This window comes from Barbatula barbatula (genome assembly GCF_947034865.1).
Source record: "Barbatula barbatula genome assembly, chromosome: 1".
NCBI classification, from domain to species: Eukaryota; Metazoa; Chordata; class Actinopteri; order Cypriniformes; family Nemacheilidae; genus Barbatula; species Barbatula barbatula.
In genome coordinates this window covers 4,856,736-4,874,019 of record NC_136766.1, presented here as the reverse complement: position 1 = coordinate 4,874,019, position 17,284 = coordinate 4,856,736, and the positions used below count along the sequence as shown (strand labels likewise).

Here is a 17,284-nt window from a genome sequence, read left to right as displayed (position 1 = left end):
GATTTAAACTCGATGCGGGCGGAAACTGGCAGCCAGTGAAGTGAAATCAGGAGGAGTGTTACATGGGTTCTTTAAAGGAAGTCCTAAAATGTCAAATGTCAATCTTTTAAGAAGATATATAGGCTATACATACAGTAAACGTATATATCACACATAATATCCCACAAAATAAATAACACATAAGTTACAGGACTTCGACGATTATTTATAAATATATATCCAACAACCAGAATATCAAGAAGTTCAGTTTTACGATTTCTGTGCGGTATCTGAACAACGGCCACAGAGGAGCCGCTTCAATTCCCGAGGCATAAACAAATCAAACAGAATATAAAAGGGCATACACAATGTTCCGTGCGCTTCGTCTTAGAGGAATAGTTCACCCAAAAAGAAAAATGCATTTGCTCACCCTCCAGGTACAAACCTGTATACATTTCTTCGTAGTGCTGAACACAAATGAAGATATTTAAATGAAAGTTTGCAGCCCTTTTGGGTCTCCATTGACTCCCATGGTAGTTTTTTTCCTGTAGGTTTGTAACAAATGGAGGGTGAGCAAATGTTGATAAAATTTCTACTTAATTCCTTTAAGGTATATTTGGGACGTTGCTGTTGAAGGGAAAAACGCTGGATGCAATGACTTCATTTAGAAGCGAGATCTCTGCGCTCTGAAAGTGCAAAGGAATTAAGTGCGGTCATTGGCCGCCACGCCAGATTTTAATTAAGGATTAGTGCTACGCCTAAAATAATAGTGGTAGATTCCCTTATGGGTTTAAGACTAGTCCTAGACTAAAATAAATGTTAGAGCTGTCTAAACTGAACACAGACCCATAACGTTATGCACAGTGTTGGGCAAGTTACTCTACAGTAATGAACTACTAGTTACTAATTACATATTCAATAGTGTATTAGATTACAGTACAAATTACTCCAAAGAGAATTTAATTACTTATCACTAATTACTTTCTATAGCCTATATTAATAGTGATTCAAGGATAGACATGAAAAAGCTCTTTTAATTCATTCAAATCAATAATATAAAACCACATAAAGTAGCCTGCTCAACGTATAACAAATGTGACAGTTATACATTACACACCGATTTTAAAGTTACATAGCAATTTTGCCAGTGTTAAATTAACACCGAGTGTGTATTTGTGTCCACCGTTAAAGTAACACATGAGATAATGAAGTGATTCATTTAGAGCTGATTGATCAATAATGATGAACACTTGCCGATAACAAACACAATCACTGAAGAAAACATGAACAACAAGAAGTGTTTTCCTTGATCCTTGATTTCTAGCGATTCAATTCTTTCTCCAGTTGTAATATTGTGCTTTATGAGTGTCTTTATTACAGCGATAGCAACATTAAAATAAACTAAATGATGGTATTGGCAACCACATAATCCCGAAGTTTAGATAATCTTCAATTTGTCTTTTGACCCTGTGATTCAGCAGTGTAGCTGAACGCAATTATTGTTAAAGGGGACAAACGTTGTCAACCATTTAAACACACAGACATCAAGAATCTGTGAAGGAATCTCAACAATGGTGACAAGCAACAGCAAAAACCGTAATTGCAGTAATGCATTCCGGGTATCATAGCACAAAATTCCTCTATGATTCCCAGCATGCATTGCAGTTGATCTGTTTATCTAAATCATTTGGTTGCTTGTCACCATATATCAGTGACAGGGTTAATTCTTTGGCCAAGTAATCGTTTCCCCCGATGGATTTAAGTGATCTTTCTCCTGCAGCAGCATTATTTAGGTGTTAAATAAAACATTTTACACCATTAAAATTAAACCTACACAGTAAAATCAATCAGTCTCATATAAAACTTTAGCTTATCTCGTTTTTCAACAACATACAAGTCTCATTAAGACGACTAAACTAAAGGAAACACTGTTCACCATAATGGTGACCTCAAAATCAACTGTTCTTGTCTGGGATTTCTTCAGTGATTGTGTTTATTAACAGCAGGTGTTCAATCATCACTTCATTAATCACTCTCATTATCTTCAACACTGCATCAGTGTTAGTTCTATATGTACCCTATAGCGTGAATACATATAGACACCCAGCAGTGTTAATTTAACACTGGCCAATTTTTTTGTGTAGAATTTTTATGTCAATTCCACTTTTGCACATACAGTACATTACACACAGTATTTAGTTTAATTACATCAGAAGTAACTGTAATTAAATTACAGAAACAATAAGAGTAATCCCTTACTTAAATTTAATTACTTTTCCCTTGAAAAAGTACAGTAACTAATTAGTTAGTAACTAGTTACACCCTACGCTGATTATGCATAAAGTCAGAATTGCAGTCTAGTGTTTACCTGGCACTGTGAAGTAAAACATATTCTTTAAGCGTCCCGAACGCTTTAAGCTGTACAGAATTTCTCTTAAAAATACACGCATTAGCACAGTGTGTCCACAAATCTAATAATACTATCTTCTCACGCGTTTCTAATACGTTAACTGTGACTTCATTATTCATAAGTAGAAACTGAGAAATATTCACGAGCTGCTCAAAATGCACGTGCTCCTTGTAAAATGAATCCCACTAGATTTCATACAACCACTGTCTCGCCTAGTTCAGCGTAGACTTTACGTCTCTCAATGAATAATTCAACAGTATATGTGTGCGCAACCTTCCCTACAAATGCCACGTTTCTTGTCTAATAAGACCAAAGAGCAAGAAAAAGGAGCTGAGGAATATGAGTAGCGGTGGCAGTGCAGAGACTGACGGCCTGTCGACACGACAGCGGGCAAACGCGAGAGGCGGCGCATAATGGAGTGAATCAGTGTCACATCACAGTTCAGATTTTACCACTAGTTAAAGAGTTTTACTGTGGCAGAGTGAAAGCCAGTCAGTCTGTGGTGTCGGGGAGCTTTGCGTGTGACGGGTGCAGACTGAAGTGACAGTAGAGGTGACAGTAGAGATGCCAGCGAGCTGACGAAAACAAGACTTTTACTTTCGAAAAAATCTGGGATTTCCTGTTAAATAATCATGATTTTGAAGCAATTAAAAATAGTTACTATTGATAAACCATGGTTAATGTAGCCTAGCAAAACTATGGTTATACAAGTAGTACTGCTTAATACACCAAGTTACCTTCACTTTGACTATATAGAGCCATGATTTATTTTCATTCATGTGTAGTGCATACTCTTACTATTGTTGAGCTGGCAAATGTGTAAGGCAGATAACCTCAACCTGCAGTCTGTTAGCCTCATAACTCCATTAGCTCCCATCTGTTTCCCAAAAGTCACTCCTTACCCGCTAATGCCTCCCTGGCATCATGCCGCTCAGTTTGGATATTTCTAAATGGAAGACAGAAAGTGAAGAAGCATGCCTTCTGCCGAACAAGCAGTTCAGAAGTTTGTTTTTTGATTATGTATTTGCGCTAAAGAGCCAGCTGCCAGCTGAGTCCACTCGGTGAGGTGCGAGTGCGCCACTTCTTTTGAACAAGTGTGCATATGCGTGCGTGTAAATGAAAGAAAAAGCTCAATTTGAACAAGGACAATGTTAATGACACAGGTCCATGCGTTTCTTCATCGACCCTTTTAGCGAGATCAGACCAAAAAATAACCAGAAATTAAAGAAATTGTTCACCCCGAAATAACATTTCTGCCATTTATTCACTCGTGTGTCGTTCAAAATCTGTTTGTGACTGTAAAACACAAAATATTGTGAGACATGTTTCACCAAACATCTTTTTTATGTTCTTCAGAAGAAATAAAGTAATATAGGTTTGGAATAACATGAGGGAGAGCAAAAGATCACAGGATTATCCTCTTTTGGTAAATCGTATTGGTACATTTGAGACCACATCATTTAGAAGTACATAAGTGAGGGTTTTGTGCATCAATATTTTATATTAAATCATTCTTGGGGGAAATGTATAAGTCAACTGCTTTGTATTTGATTGATATACCTAACAGATCTCTAAGAAAACCATAATAATCTCTCATAACCTCTTAGGAACTTGATCAGGCAACACTTTGACTTCGGCACTTGTCTGCCTCTCCAGATTCCCACTCCTGCACAACAGAAGAGTTGCACCCCTGATCATGTTCTTTCATTTCACTGGTAATATCTACGTTGGTGCCTTCTGAAAGATCCTCAAAACTAGTTCTTGGCAGTTCCACAGACGTCTGAAAGTTGACATTTTCACAGAGACTTTGCTCATGAGTAACGTACGCATTTTGTGCCAACACAGAGCTGCATCTTCACTCCTCTCCACCATCAGGTGCCAGTTCACGGCTTCTTCTCCGAAAATCTCCCCAGGTCCCACCTACAACCTGGGACACGCCTCATTGCAGAAGCCCAGCTTTTCCCCTGTACACCCCTTCACCTCAGTCCCGACCTCCTCATCAGTCCGTCTCACGATTTGTGTCCCGCACAAGATGATCTCTTCCCTGTTGTCAGGGGTGACCGGTGTGTCCACCTCTCCTCTGCCTCCATCTGGACAGGGGTGGGAGCCACGCCACATGTTTGGGAAGCTGTCATTGCCAGCTGTGTCCTGCTCCCATTGCGATGGCCCTCCTCTTCCTGTCCTGTCATCTGAACCAATCAGGGGGACAAAGAAGATTAATGGTCATTGGTGTTAGCGCTAATGCTAATGGCAAGAAGCCCTGCTGCAAGGCTAATGTGTTATTTACCAGCAGTGGAGCTTGGTTAAAAATTCGTACTATGCAAATTAAAGGGGACAGTGTGGTGGGGCAAAGGCAAAAAATCTGAGAAATTCTTTGAGAAATAGAACAATGTACGTTACTAAAAAATTTAATAAATACAACGGATTAAATAAGGAACTCTTACTGTACAATAAGAAAGTGTTTTATGACTTTTAAACTTTGAAATATCTTGCTTGTACCTTTCTTCACAACGAAAGGCACAAAGATCAGCCAAGCAAGCGTTTAAAGCATTACATTTTAAATATCACACAAGCAAATAAACCCCAACAAAGCCATTCAGCTAAAAAAAGCAGCGTGACGGCCTGTCAGCGATGGCAAATGCTTAGGTCTGCATCCCCTCTGCATCATCGCCGTCTATTCTGTCGGATTACTGACCCATATTTGGGAGCATTCATCGAAAAGGTTAAACACTGCATGTGGTTTATTTGTGGGACAACAGAAACGCCAAACACTGCAGCATCAATATTTATGGGGCTGTCCCAACCGCAAAACACGCCCCAAAAGTTGGTGAATGTCAGCGAACGAGAATTCTCGGGCATTTGCCAAATGCCACGGCATTTGAAAGGGATTGGCCATTTGGCCGGCTTGACCAATGAGAGCGTGCGTGAAGGATGGGCATGATGGCAGGGGTGGGACGGTCAGATTATTTGCTAATTACAGAACTTGGGTCTCTTGACGCTGCGATTAGCAAATGGCAGATTTGGTTATGCACAATTACACACGCTCACCTGCAGGAGGTCGTGAGTTGGTTGTTTTTGAGGCCTCTGGCGGATGTGAAAGGCCAGGAGAGAGGAGGGGAGTTGAATACTGGCTCTCAGGTAGCGTGATGGCATCTTCAGCTCCTGTTAAACAACAAGAGGAGACATCATTTACCATGACATCACTTTGGTTATTAACAAGGTTTTACTGCTAAATTCATATTTATTTAAATCAAGTAATTAAATTCCAATAAGTTAATAATACAAAGTAATTAATAAAGAATACGTACAACTATTTAAAAAAAGACTTCATACAAATAATTTTGATTAAAATGTAATTAAACGTACATCTTGATTGAATTGAAAGCGTTAAAAAAAGACCATAAACATTCAGCTACAGAACATCTCTTACTTACGTTCCCAGCAGATCATTTTAAATCTACGATGAATTTCAACCAAACAAAATCTGTCCCACACGGTGTACACCGTTAAAGTGGAATGGGTCAGGCTTCCCACTTACACACACACGCACGCACACACACACACACACACAAACACGCACACACAGGAAGTAAGTTCCTCTCATCCGTCTTCATTAGTATTAGCTGCATGCATCTCAGTTTAACACCATATGTTACCCACAGGACACTGCACACTATATTGGTGCCATGACAACACTGGCCACCAGTGATCATGTGCATTATCTGATCAGCTTCTTAGGGTCACTGATGTATGAAACAACAACAGCAACAACAAGAAAGTACCCACAGGCCACATAACGGGAGAACCCATAGTGTTAAACCAGAACACAAATGATTTGGAGACTTTCAAAATGACATGCATGTTGCAAAGTGTGATAGTTTAAAAGTGTATAAACTCTGTGAAATGTTGAGCTTGAAATCAACCTCGTGCTGAAATAATAAGTAAATAAAACTTGTTTTATCTATAAAGTGACCTTCATACTGTTGAATCTGTTGTTTAAAGTGTTAAAAGTCCTGGTGAAGTGCCTTAAAATATTTTGGAGCACACTGGTTTACGGATATCCTCAAGACAATTTTGTAATAATTCATTTAAAAAAATAAAAACTCACTTTGATATCAGGGGGACTTTAAAATACTTTTTTTGGCCAGCGTATGCAAATGTACAGAAGTCTTCTTAGTTTGACAGCTGTCAGCATCTGTGGTCTTCCATATGGTCCTCTGGACGTCTCCATGATCTCACGAGAGGGTTTATTTTTAAGAGTCGCTAAAATGATGCAGCGGCTCTGTGCTCAACTTCCTTTGTTTGAAAAGGTCATCCGTGTGTTATGAGACCGGCGTCTGAGCTAATTAAAAAGTCAGGCTAATTCTGTATGCCGAGCAGCGCGAAACTTCACTGCAGCCGCTTCGCAGCCCGCTGTGCAAAGCAGGATGGATGGATGCGAGGCGATCCCCACCTGGCAGCTGCCCATCCATCCATTCATTCACTGTTTGTCCCTGCCTCACACTGGGGAACAAAATCATCTCGTTTCAGGGACAAATCAAGCTCTGCATCACATCTTACAGCTTAGAAGCCACGCCACAGTCACATCCACCGAAGACATTTTCTCTCAAAATCACAACATTTCAAGAATGAGAACATCTTTCTTGCACACGCAAAAATGCATGCATGATTTCTCACTCGAATGAGACGTAAAGTTTTGCAAGTCCTAAATGTCTTATGTCCTACATTTTTATGTTCTGCCTATAGTCAAACTACGCAAGGCTTTTCAACGGGCATCGAACAAGTGTCTATGTTACAAATTAGAATGGAAAACAAAACGTTGTTTATCATGATTGGGTGTCATTTCATAATTGCATCCCTATCGAGTGATGAGTCTGAAGTCCCACAGGAACTTAAAATATAACTTATTTTGAAAATGTACACAATAAAAGTATAACAGCATTCAGACAAATGGCGTTAATCCACCAAATTCGTGAATTTGATCCATTTTAAAGGCACAGTTCACCAAAAACATCCGTCATAATTTACTCACTTTCAAGTTGTTCCAAATCTGTATAAATGTCTTTGTTCTGATGAACACAGAGAAAGATATTTGGAAGAATGCCGGTAACCACACAGTTCTTGGCCACACTGACTACACTCTTGGAAAAAAGGTGCTTTAAAAGATGCCATAGAAGAACCTTTTGGTTCCATAAAGAACTTTTAACATCTGGAGAACCTTACGGTTCCACAAAAGGTTCTTTGTGGCGAAAAAAGTTTCTTTAGATTATAAAAAAGTTAGAAAAAGATGGTTCTTTAAAGAACCTTTGGCTGAATGGTTCTTTGTGGCTCCAGAAATGGGTCTCATAAGGCATCGCTGTGAAGAAACGTCTAAGCACCTTTATTTTTAAGAGTGTACCATTGTAAGAAAAATGACAAAAGTAGTCAAAAGTACCCCAGAACTTTTTGCTTTCCTACATTCTTCAAAATAAAAGAAACTTCTAATATGGTAGTCAATGGGGTCCAAAAACTGTTGGGTTACAAGAATTTTAAAAAATATATTTCTCTGTGTTTACAGAACAAAGTAGTTTATCCAGATTTGGATCCTTTGAAATATAACACACTCACACTAAAAAAAACTAGAAACAATTAAAAAGAAGATTTCTACAGGTGACCTTTCAAACACATCCTACGATCTATCTTTCTGTGTCTAATGTTTTGTCTGAACATGGGACAAGGAATACAGTTGTTTAAAAAACATCCAACACGTAAGCAGAAATCTATGGCAATGACACAAAATACATGAAACCGAACGCAACACATTTAACAACCGACAATGACAAACACATAGATTAATGACTGAGCAAGACACACCTGAAGGCAAACAAAGCAATGAACCAATGAGAACATGAAACATAAAGATCTCACGCGGGAACATGATGATAGATATGACTTTGTAACGTTTCCAAATAAAAAACATGATAGACAGGTGCATAACAAAACTATTACCCTGTAGGGCCTAACATAACATCAAAAACATTTTAAATAAATTATTTGTTAAAGTGATATTTCACCCAAAAATGATTCTGTCATCATTTTCTCACCCTCTTGTCATTTCAAACCTGTATAAAATGTATTTCTTCCGCAGAACACAGAAGAAGATATTTTGAAGAAAGTTGGTAACCGAACACCACCGGCAACCATTCACTTCTATTGTATGGACACAAAACCAATGCTAGTGAATGGGGGCCAGTTAACAACATTCTTCAAAATAACTTCTGCGTAAGATAGAAAGTCAAACAGGTTTGAAATATCATGCGGGGGAGTAAATGATGACAGAATTTTCAGTTATGGGTGAACTATCACTGTAAGTTTTATCAAAGGCTTCAATCCAACATTCAAAACGTAGTCTAGTCAAATTCGCTAGTTGCACAAGATGGCGCTGGTGAGCGTTTGGGACGCAGTAGGCGGTCGTAGATGTTCGGACGTATAACACTGTATGGGAAAATGAGGATTTTCAATGGCAAATATGGGTGTTATTAAGTCAAAAAAGAAGAAAGTAATATATCAGCTTAACTTTGTTAAGTGTTACGTGACCGGTAACCGTCATCGCAAAAGCTAATGCACTCATATCCATCAAATTCTACACATTGGGATTCTCAATTCAGTTCTAATGGCCCGCAACGTTGTGGCTTAAAGCGTTCTTTGCTTCCCCTGAAAAGGAAACCAACACTTCAACTATTTTTCTCTGCTTAGGCTAGTAACCCCACTGAAAAGAAGACAAGTTTAATTCACACGATTCTGACAGCACAGCACTGCTGTCAACACCGCCACAAGAAAACAAGTACAGACCATCACCCAATCAGACAGCAAGCAAAAGAAACCCATCTCACAAATGTAGACGTCCATATTCTGAATCTCTCCTCTTTTCTCCCCGGTATCAACCGTTTCACTTATTCATTTTCATGTGGCCTCCCTCTCCAGCGCTCAATCACTTTCATAGACTGAGTTGTGATTGTCTCTCTCTCATCCACAAAGGTCTCTAATAATACCACATTCCCCAAATGTGTTTGTAATGTGGGCAATCAGTTTCAGTAATGGATGCTTGTCAGTTTTATAGCAGGTCTTATGACAGGCACTTTTCCGATGGCAGATGAAATCAAAGTGCTTTACTGTCCTCTAGTGGACAACATCTGCTCAAAATCATTCGGCATTTTGAGATTGTCTAAAGATGGTTATTGATCCTTATGTGCATAAGCAATTAAACAAAGACCTTGAAACTAAACTGAAATCACTACATCAGTGGCGCGTGCCATAAATCAACAAAAGAGTAATAATGCATTTGTATAAAACGATGGGGTGGTAGGCGCAAAACTTCTGAAGGCCACAGTGATTTTATTTTAGGTATCATTTCAGAGATTTATCTTCACACACTTTCAGTGGTTCTTGCTAAAGCAAGCATCATTCAAACAAAACTCTAACCAGACATCTTCGGCGGAGCTTTATACTACAGACGTAAGTGATACTTGTTGACGAATGTCTGACTTTTGTGACAAGCAGAACCCTAACAACTACCCAAAACATACTAAAATAACACCTTGAAATATAGAACAGCCATCTAACAACCTAATAGCAACTACCTGAACACCATTGCAACTTCGTGGCAGCATCGCAAACCTTAGCAACCACATAGCAACGTCCTGGCAACACTTGCATCACATTGGTGGGTTTCACACAGGTGAGCACCACTATTCTTCATAAAAAACATATAAAACTGGTTAAGATTATCAATTTATCAAGGAATAAATCCCTTTTAAGGAATCTAGCCATTTCTTAGCCAACGCAAGAAGCACATTATAACATTTATTTTTCCGATTTTTAACTTAAATTCTTCTATTGTTATCCCTTAACTATATGGTTTCATTGCATACTGTGCGAGGAATATTGCTGCAAGCATTTCACCACATATTCATACCGCGATCACCTGCGTGACAAAGAAAACTCAAAGTTTGAGACGCAACACAAGGTTAGACGAGATCACATTATAATTGTGTTTGCCAATAACCTTGGACTACCAATGTACCGTCACCGTCTTGTACACGGAAAACGTGTCGAAAAATATTCGCAACAGGAGACTGTGTCAGTACTCCGTGCGGATCAGAGAGCCGCCATCACTGTCACATGATTGACCGTTTCTGGCTGCTTCCTGACGCTGAGGAATAGCAGGCGAGCGATTTCACATCTCTGTCAGCCGCCCCATATATTTTTGGTTGGAGGCTTCGTGTTCTTCAGACATTGACAAATGCAGCGTGAACGCTTTCTCAGAACATCGAGCTATTCTGAACACATTAACTTCCCGGCTAAATGAATATATCAGTGAATAAAAAAGCGACCTGGTGTTTAGGAGCGACTCAGGCGAGCAGGCCTTCACATGGTAATATCTTAGCATTCAGTGCTGATCTTGAAAGGCATTGAAATTCTTGACAAAAACTGCCAAGCTTATGGTTTTAGACTATTCAGAAAGTTCCTAATCAGTTCATAAGGGAGTATTTCAAAAGTGCTGAGAAGCGTAAAGCATTTATGGTGGTTCTATAACAAAGCCTCTAAACTGACTCTGAGAGCCATAGATTAAAAACAAGGTCCCTGGGACCGTAAAACAAATCAAACAAATCTTGATTCTGACCGGGTAATCGAGAACCAAGAGGAATGAGGGGAAAATGTAGTGAGACAGGAGAAGATAAATGAGAGAAATGAAATAGTGAAAATGTAAACTGACAATATGGAGTTAATACCCATAGCATGTAGGAACATATTGAGTATTATACCCAAACAAACCTGAGCATGATGTAGATTCAAGTTAAAGGCATTATTCACTCAACAATATCTCATAATTTCCTCACCCTGACATTATACCAAACCTGTATGACTTTCTTTCTTTTTTTTAAATGTTGGCAACCAAACAACATTAACCACCATTGACTTCCATTGTATGGACACAAAACCATTGAGACATTTCTCAAAATATCTTCGTTGGTGTTCGACAGAAGAAAGAGTCATATGCAGGTTTTGAACGACACAAGGTTAAATATATGAAAGCATAATTCTTTAGCAGAAAACGCAAACCAAGGTTTCTGAAATGTGTTCGGGAAATACTCACCTGGGAGACTCCAAAGTCCAGAAACTTCCAGCGTCTTCAACTTCCTCTCTAAATCGGCAACTCGATTTCCCAGAATCCTATGAGACACAATACGTTGACCAAATATAGATTTGTGTTTATAAAAGCAGACGATGTTGGACTAGTTGGTCTCCAAATCTACTCGAGCTTATTTATATACAATACTGAAAGCAACAAAGTTGATTTAATCTATGCAATGTATGATGAAGAACGCTTAATAAATAAATGACAAATCTTTCAGACACTGGACTTTCATCCATAAACTGTTTTGTATACAACCTAGGACAAAACAAAAGCACACACATGGACATCACCTGCTGGTCTGTCTTTGGTGTTGAATGATAATGTTCTTTTCTTGAATGTTCTCCAATAAGGCTGTTGCTAAAGACTTCAGGTCTGAGATGGACTGAGGTGTGACTGGTAAACTGCAGCCATGATCCTCTGATAATAACTCCTGCACTGTAAACAACATGAATTAAGGTGAGAATGAAAGCGTTTGAGCTCATTTAATATGCTGAATAGCAACGTATTTTCATTTCCTTGTCAGTTTCTTAGAAAAGCATCCATGTGGCTTAATCACCTTGTTTAGGAGAAAGAACTCCGGTTAGTGCGCTGCTGTTGGACTTGTCACCTATTGTTGCATTTCTTCGTCGATCCAGAGCAATCTGACATCCATGAAACAACCATTTATTAACAGATTTTTGACAAACACCATTTTTTTAAGCCATATAACAGATTTAAACATAAAACGGAAAATTCGACCAAAAGGAAAATTATTTAATCATTTACCAAGTCTCACTGCATTTCAAACTTGTATGACTTTTCTTTAAGGAGATGTTTTGAAGAACGTCGGTAACCCAACAACACTGACTCTCATTTACTCACATTGAATCGACACAAAACCACAGACACATTTCTCAAAATATCTTGTGTTGCATTTCACAGAAGAAAGAATCACATGAAATGACATGAGGTTGAATAAATGATGACAGAATCTGTATTTGTAACTATGCTTTAATGTACCTGAAAACCAACACAAATGGGATCTCTTAGCCGTACCTTATACTTCTGTATATTACTCTTCAACATTGTGACCTCCTCTTGAACTTGTTTCAGTCTTTCGTGTAAATATCTGTAATGCAAGATTAGCTTTTTGGTGCACTGAACTAATATACTGAAAAAAACACACTTGCAACTGAAAACAAGAAAACATCCCCAAAAGCAAAACTGTGTCCAATCAGATTTAAGAAGCCATTACAAGTATTGCTTTTACTTTCAAATGAGGCTTTAAGTTCAATTCCACGTGAAATAAAATAAACTATTGGCTCGTAGCAGTCCAAGCTGAAGATAAATGCAGAAGATGAACAGAGAATGAACTGGTACACCATCTTACTCATGCTGGTCAAAGCTCAGACAAGCAAAAACCAGCAGTCCTGGTTTTCCAAGCATGCTAGTTCATTGTTTCATGTCAAGAAATCAATTGCTCACAATCTGAAGATCCACTGCTAAAGATAAAAAACACCAGAGCTAATAGTCGCTGACCTGTTCTCCATGCAGAGGACATCCACATCAATGATGCGTTTCTCCTGGCCGCCCAGAATGTGGTTCAGCTCACGGTTCAGGCGTTCAGCTTTCTCCTTAAACACAGTGCACTCTGCCTTCATATCCTGTAGCTCGTCGCTCACTGTCTTCAGATTGTGTTCAAGCTCTTCTCTCTTAAGAAACAGCAGCGATGATAACCAGTGATAATCATAAAGTGTCTTTATTCGGCAAACTTGCAGTGTATGTGTGGCTGTTTGCAATTATGAAAACAAATTTTAAACAGAAGACCGAAATCGTAGTCATTGCGGCTTCATTTGAGACCATTGAAGTGAAAGCCGCTTATTGTTCATTTTGTTAACAACAAATGCTAAAATGAACTGATAATTAAGCCGCAATAAGTATTTATGTCTAAATCACACTGCGTTTCAATTCAATTCAATTACGAAAGACAATGTGATTGTGGCGAGCCGGGCGGGACGAGAGCCGTGAGGGAAAGGCGCGAGGCCGGTGATGTGAGTGATGACGAGCATCAGCTGTGTGTGCACCGGTCTCGCATCTCTCAAGGAGGAGCTCAGGAAGCATAAGAGAGGAGCGACAACAGTGAAGGGGAGAGAGGACCAGTCCTGTACTTTATGTTGTGTTTAAGTGTGTTAGTATAACCGGCAGTCGACTGTGAGGGAGCTGCCGGTATTTTACTTTCGAATGTAATAAAGATCCATAAAGAAAGGAAGGAGGCGGGAACATAAAACAACTTTCAATAAAATAAACAAACCGAAAGTAAAATGCCGGCAGCTCCCTCACAGTCGACTGCCAGCCATACAAACACAACATAAAGTCCAGGCCTGGTCCCCTCTCCCCTTCCCTGTTGTCGCTCCTCTCTTATGCTTCCGGAGCTCCTCCGTGAGAGATGCGAGGCCGGTGACGTGAGTGATGACGAGCATCAGCTGTGCGTGCACCGGTCTCGCACCTTTCCCTCTCACGGCTCTTGTCCCGCCCTGCTTGCCACAGTGATCAAAGTAAAAATGGTTCTCATTTAATTCAGAACTGAAAAAGTAATAAAATGGAATCCTGTAAAGCTCACAAAAACAGAAAAGATCATTGATTTACCTGCAGCGCTGCTTGTTCAAGTTGTCTGACCAAGCCTTCACGCTCATGAGCAGGGAAATGTCGGACCCCACCTTCTTCATCCCCGAGACGCTGCTTGGTGATGGTCATTCTTAAAAGCTGTGGGGAGATACAGTATGGGGGGTGTTTGATTTTGTCCATTTTGAGGTTTGACGACCCAGCGATTATAATGCACATGTTTCTATTCGTGTTCGTCTGTGTGTAATGTACCTTATTGTCTCCCTGTATCTCACTTAGTCTCTGTGTCAGCTCCTTTACTTCTTCAGCCAGCTTTTTATTTTTCTCCCGTGAATCCATCAACAACTGCGCCAAATTCACCTGAAAGAAAGCGTTAGAGAGAGAGAGTTAGAGAGAGAGAGAGATTACAAATATGTATGAACTCTCAACAAGTGACTAAAAGAATACAGAGTACTAAAACTAGCTCACCTGATTGCGTTTTTCCGGCGGAAGTGAAGGTTCACCATCCTGAAACATATTGTAAAACAGACCGATGCATAAAAATGAGCAACCAATTCATCGCTTTGCATAAAACAGGTGTTTTTGTAGCGCGACTGGTAGAGCATTGCTTAAGCAGCACAGATTTAGGTTCAGGAACCCATACAGCCGCAGATAAAAGGAAGAGACTACTCCAAATTTCTCCAAATCATAATTTCTAAATGAATTGTGGTCATTCCAGTCCGGCGTCTGTTGAATTTGAACAAAATCAAACCTCAGAAGTGACAAAGTCATCCGACAGCAATGTGAAAGACGGACAGCATGATAAAACACAGGTTATCGCGTAAAAAAATTATTCTTGAACTTTTCCTAAATACATGTAGAAATATCACTGCTGTATTGCTTAAAAGTGAATATGAACTTGTTTTCTTTGCAGTATTCGTGGTCTGGAAAAATACAGATTTGAAAATCAGTAGAAATCTAACAATATCGTTTGACCCAAACACATACCTTTAAATAGTAAATTCAGAAAAACTGAATTGTAGCGGTCTATTCATTTTTTCTGCGTTGCATAATGATAAATGATATACCTTGAAATGCACTGCAGGTCATTTTGGAAAGAAGCATTTGCCAAAATGCGTAAAAGTTAATGTACATAACCACCACATATATGACAGGGAGGGACACACAATTAATTCTCTGTATTTCTTCTTCAAAACCTGGTGTCTCTCCCGAAGCTGGTTGGCCATCAGCTTGTACTGGTCTCTCTCCTGTTGACATGTGTCCAGCTCTTTGGATAAAATGAGGAGAGCGTCCTTCTTGCTCTCCAGCTTGCGTTTGCATATCAGAAACTATATCAATAACCAAGAAAAGCACATGTGTTAGCAATGTACAGACACGCAAAGGTCCTAACTATGGCAAGCCGAATTAGCTTTTAATCATTTTCAGGATATACATTTTTTATATCAACAATTACATTTTTACTAGTAACAGTTATAATTCTTGATATCAAGAATGGAATTTCTACAAGTAACAATTGCTATTTTTGAAATCAGTAATTACATTTTCACTAGTAAAAATGTGTATTCTTGATATCAACAATTACTCAATCACTCGCAGAAATCACATTCTTGAAATCAAAATTTGAATTTCATCTAGTAAAAAACGTAATGCTGGATATCTGTAATTGCATTTTTACATGTTAAATATCACAATAGACTTCCATTCAAATTCAATTTCAGATATACATTTCTTTCATGTTAAAAGTCTTACTCCAGATGCAATTCCTACTAGTAAAAAATATAATTTTTTAAATCAATAATGTGATTGTTACTAGTAAGAAAGCCATTTTAGATATCTACAATTACTCTCAGATTCATTGATATCTGAAATCTATTTCCTGATATCAGAAATACCAAATGCAACATGTAAAAATTAATTTACAGATATAAAAAATGGGCATTTCAACTAGTGAAAATTGAATTCTTGATATCAGGAATTCACATTTCTACTAAGAAATTAATTATTGATATCTAAAATTGTGGTTTTAACTAGTAAGAAGGGCACTTCTGATGGAAGTCTATTGTGATATTTAACTAGTGAAAATGCAATTACAGATATCAAGAATTAAGTTTTTTACTAGTTGAAATTAACATTTTGATATCAAGAATGTGATTTCTGCGTGTGATTGAGTAATTGTTGATATCAAGAATTCACATTTATACTAGTGAAAATGTCATTGCTGATATCAAGAATTACAACTGTACTAGTAAAAATGTCATTGTTGATATCAAACATTCATATCCTGAAAACGATTAAAAGCTGATTCGGCTTGCCATACCTAACTGTCTTTAAAGATTCAATAAACATCCAAAGTAACCAAACAAAACTGGCCCACGCTGATTCGCATTGCATGTCAACAAAACCACAGAGACATTTCTCAAAATATCTTCTTCTGTGTTCTGCTTGTAAATACATGACGAACCCGTTTCCAGTACATATATTTCTGGTGACGTACAGGTTTAAACACCTTGCATATGAATGAAATCACATAAATGACAAATAAAAATGACAACGCAAAACGTGCAATCGTCACATTAAAGCGTGTAATAAAGTTCGCGAGCAGGAGCGCTGCGTTACGTACGTTAACGTTATATCGGTGGTTAAAGTAGCATATGGGAACCGTCCGTCGTCATCACAGATTTTGAGCAAAGCGGTCACTCACCTCGTTCACTAAACCTCGCCAGTCACTTTCGCGTCTGTCGTTCATTTCTTCAATGTTTTCTTCTTTTAGAAACTAAGCAAGTACATCGGAGAAGAGGAGGATGAACTAAACCTCCTTCCCGGTTGCGCGTTTGACTTGAAGGAGCGCTGCGCAGACGCAGAGCGATCGGCCTGTGACACGCCGATACCGCGAGAGCGATCCGACAACGCGACGGTCTCGCGGTACCTTGATGTCATGCGCAGCTCTGCGTGACGTCCTCCGATGTTTACTTTGGATCAGCTCGTGCACTTCGAAGGTGAGGGAGATCCGGGTTTGTGTAAACACTGTACAAACATTAACATTCAACACATTACTAAGGTTAGTCAACATATAAGCGAATATATGACAAATGGTGATCAGGTGTTTTTCAATTGAA

At 38.8% G+C, this 17,284-nt stretch overlaps 1 protein-coding gene across 3 annotated transcripts; it reads right to left on the bottom strand.

Moving 5' to 3' along the window:
* Nucleotides 1–3,624: 3,624 nt before the first annotated feature.
* On the bottom strand, nucleotides 3,625–17,109 carry ccdc149a (coiled-coil domain containing 149a). Of its 3 annotated transcripts, none has more exons than XM_079468148.1 (12): nucleotides 16,870–17,109; nucleotides 15,335–15,496; nucleotides 14,637–14,675; nucleotides 14,421–14,528; nucleotides 14,193–14,309; nucleotides 13,086–13,258; nucleotides 12,603–12,675; nucleotides 12,124–12,208; nucleotides 11,858–12,002; nucleotides 11,526–11,602; nucleotides 5,438–5,551; nucleotides 3,625–4,578 (listed from the first exon to the last, which is right to left on the bottom strand). In XM_079468148.1, the coding sequence occupies exons 1-12, from the start codon at nucleotides 16,912–16,914 to the stop codon at nucleotides 4,310–4,312; spliced, it is 1,407 nt and encodes a 468-aa protein (XP_079324274.1). In that variant the 5' UTR covers nucleotides 16,915–17,109; the 3' UTR covers nucleotides 3,625–4,309. The 3 variants fall into 3 exon arrangements, with proteins under 3 accessions (XP_079324274.1, XP_079324275.1, XP_079324276.1); XM_079468149.1 differs by having other exon boundaries at nucleotides 15,365–15,496; nucleotides 16,870–17,027; XM_079468150.1 differs by having other exon boundaries at nucleotides 15,236–15,496; nucleotides 16,870–17,017.
* Between the last annotated feature and the right edge of the window lie 175 nt (nucleotides 17,110–17,284).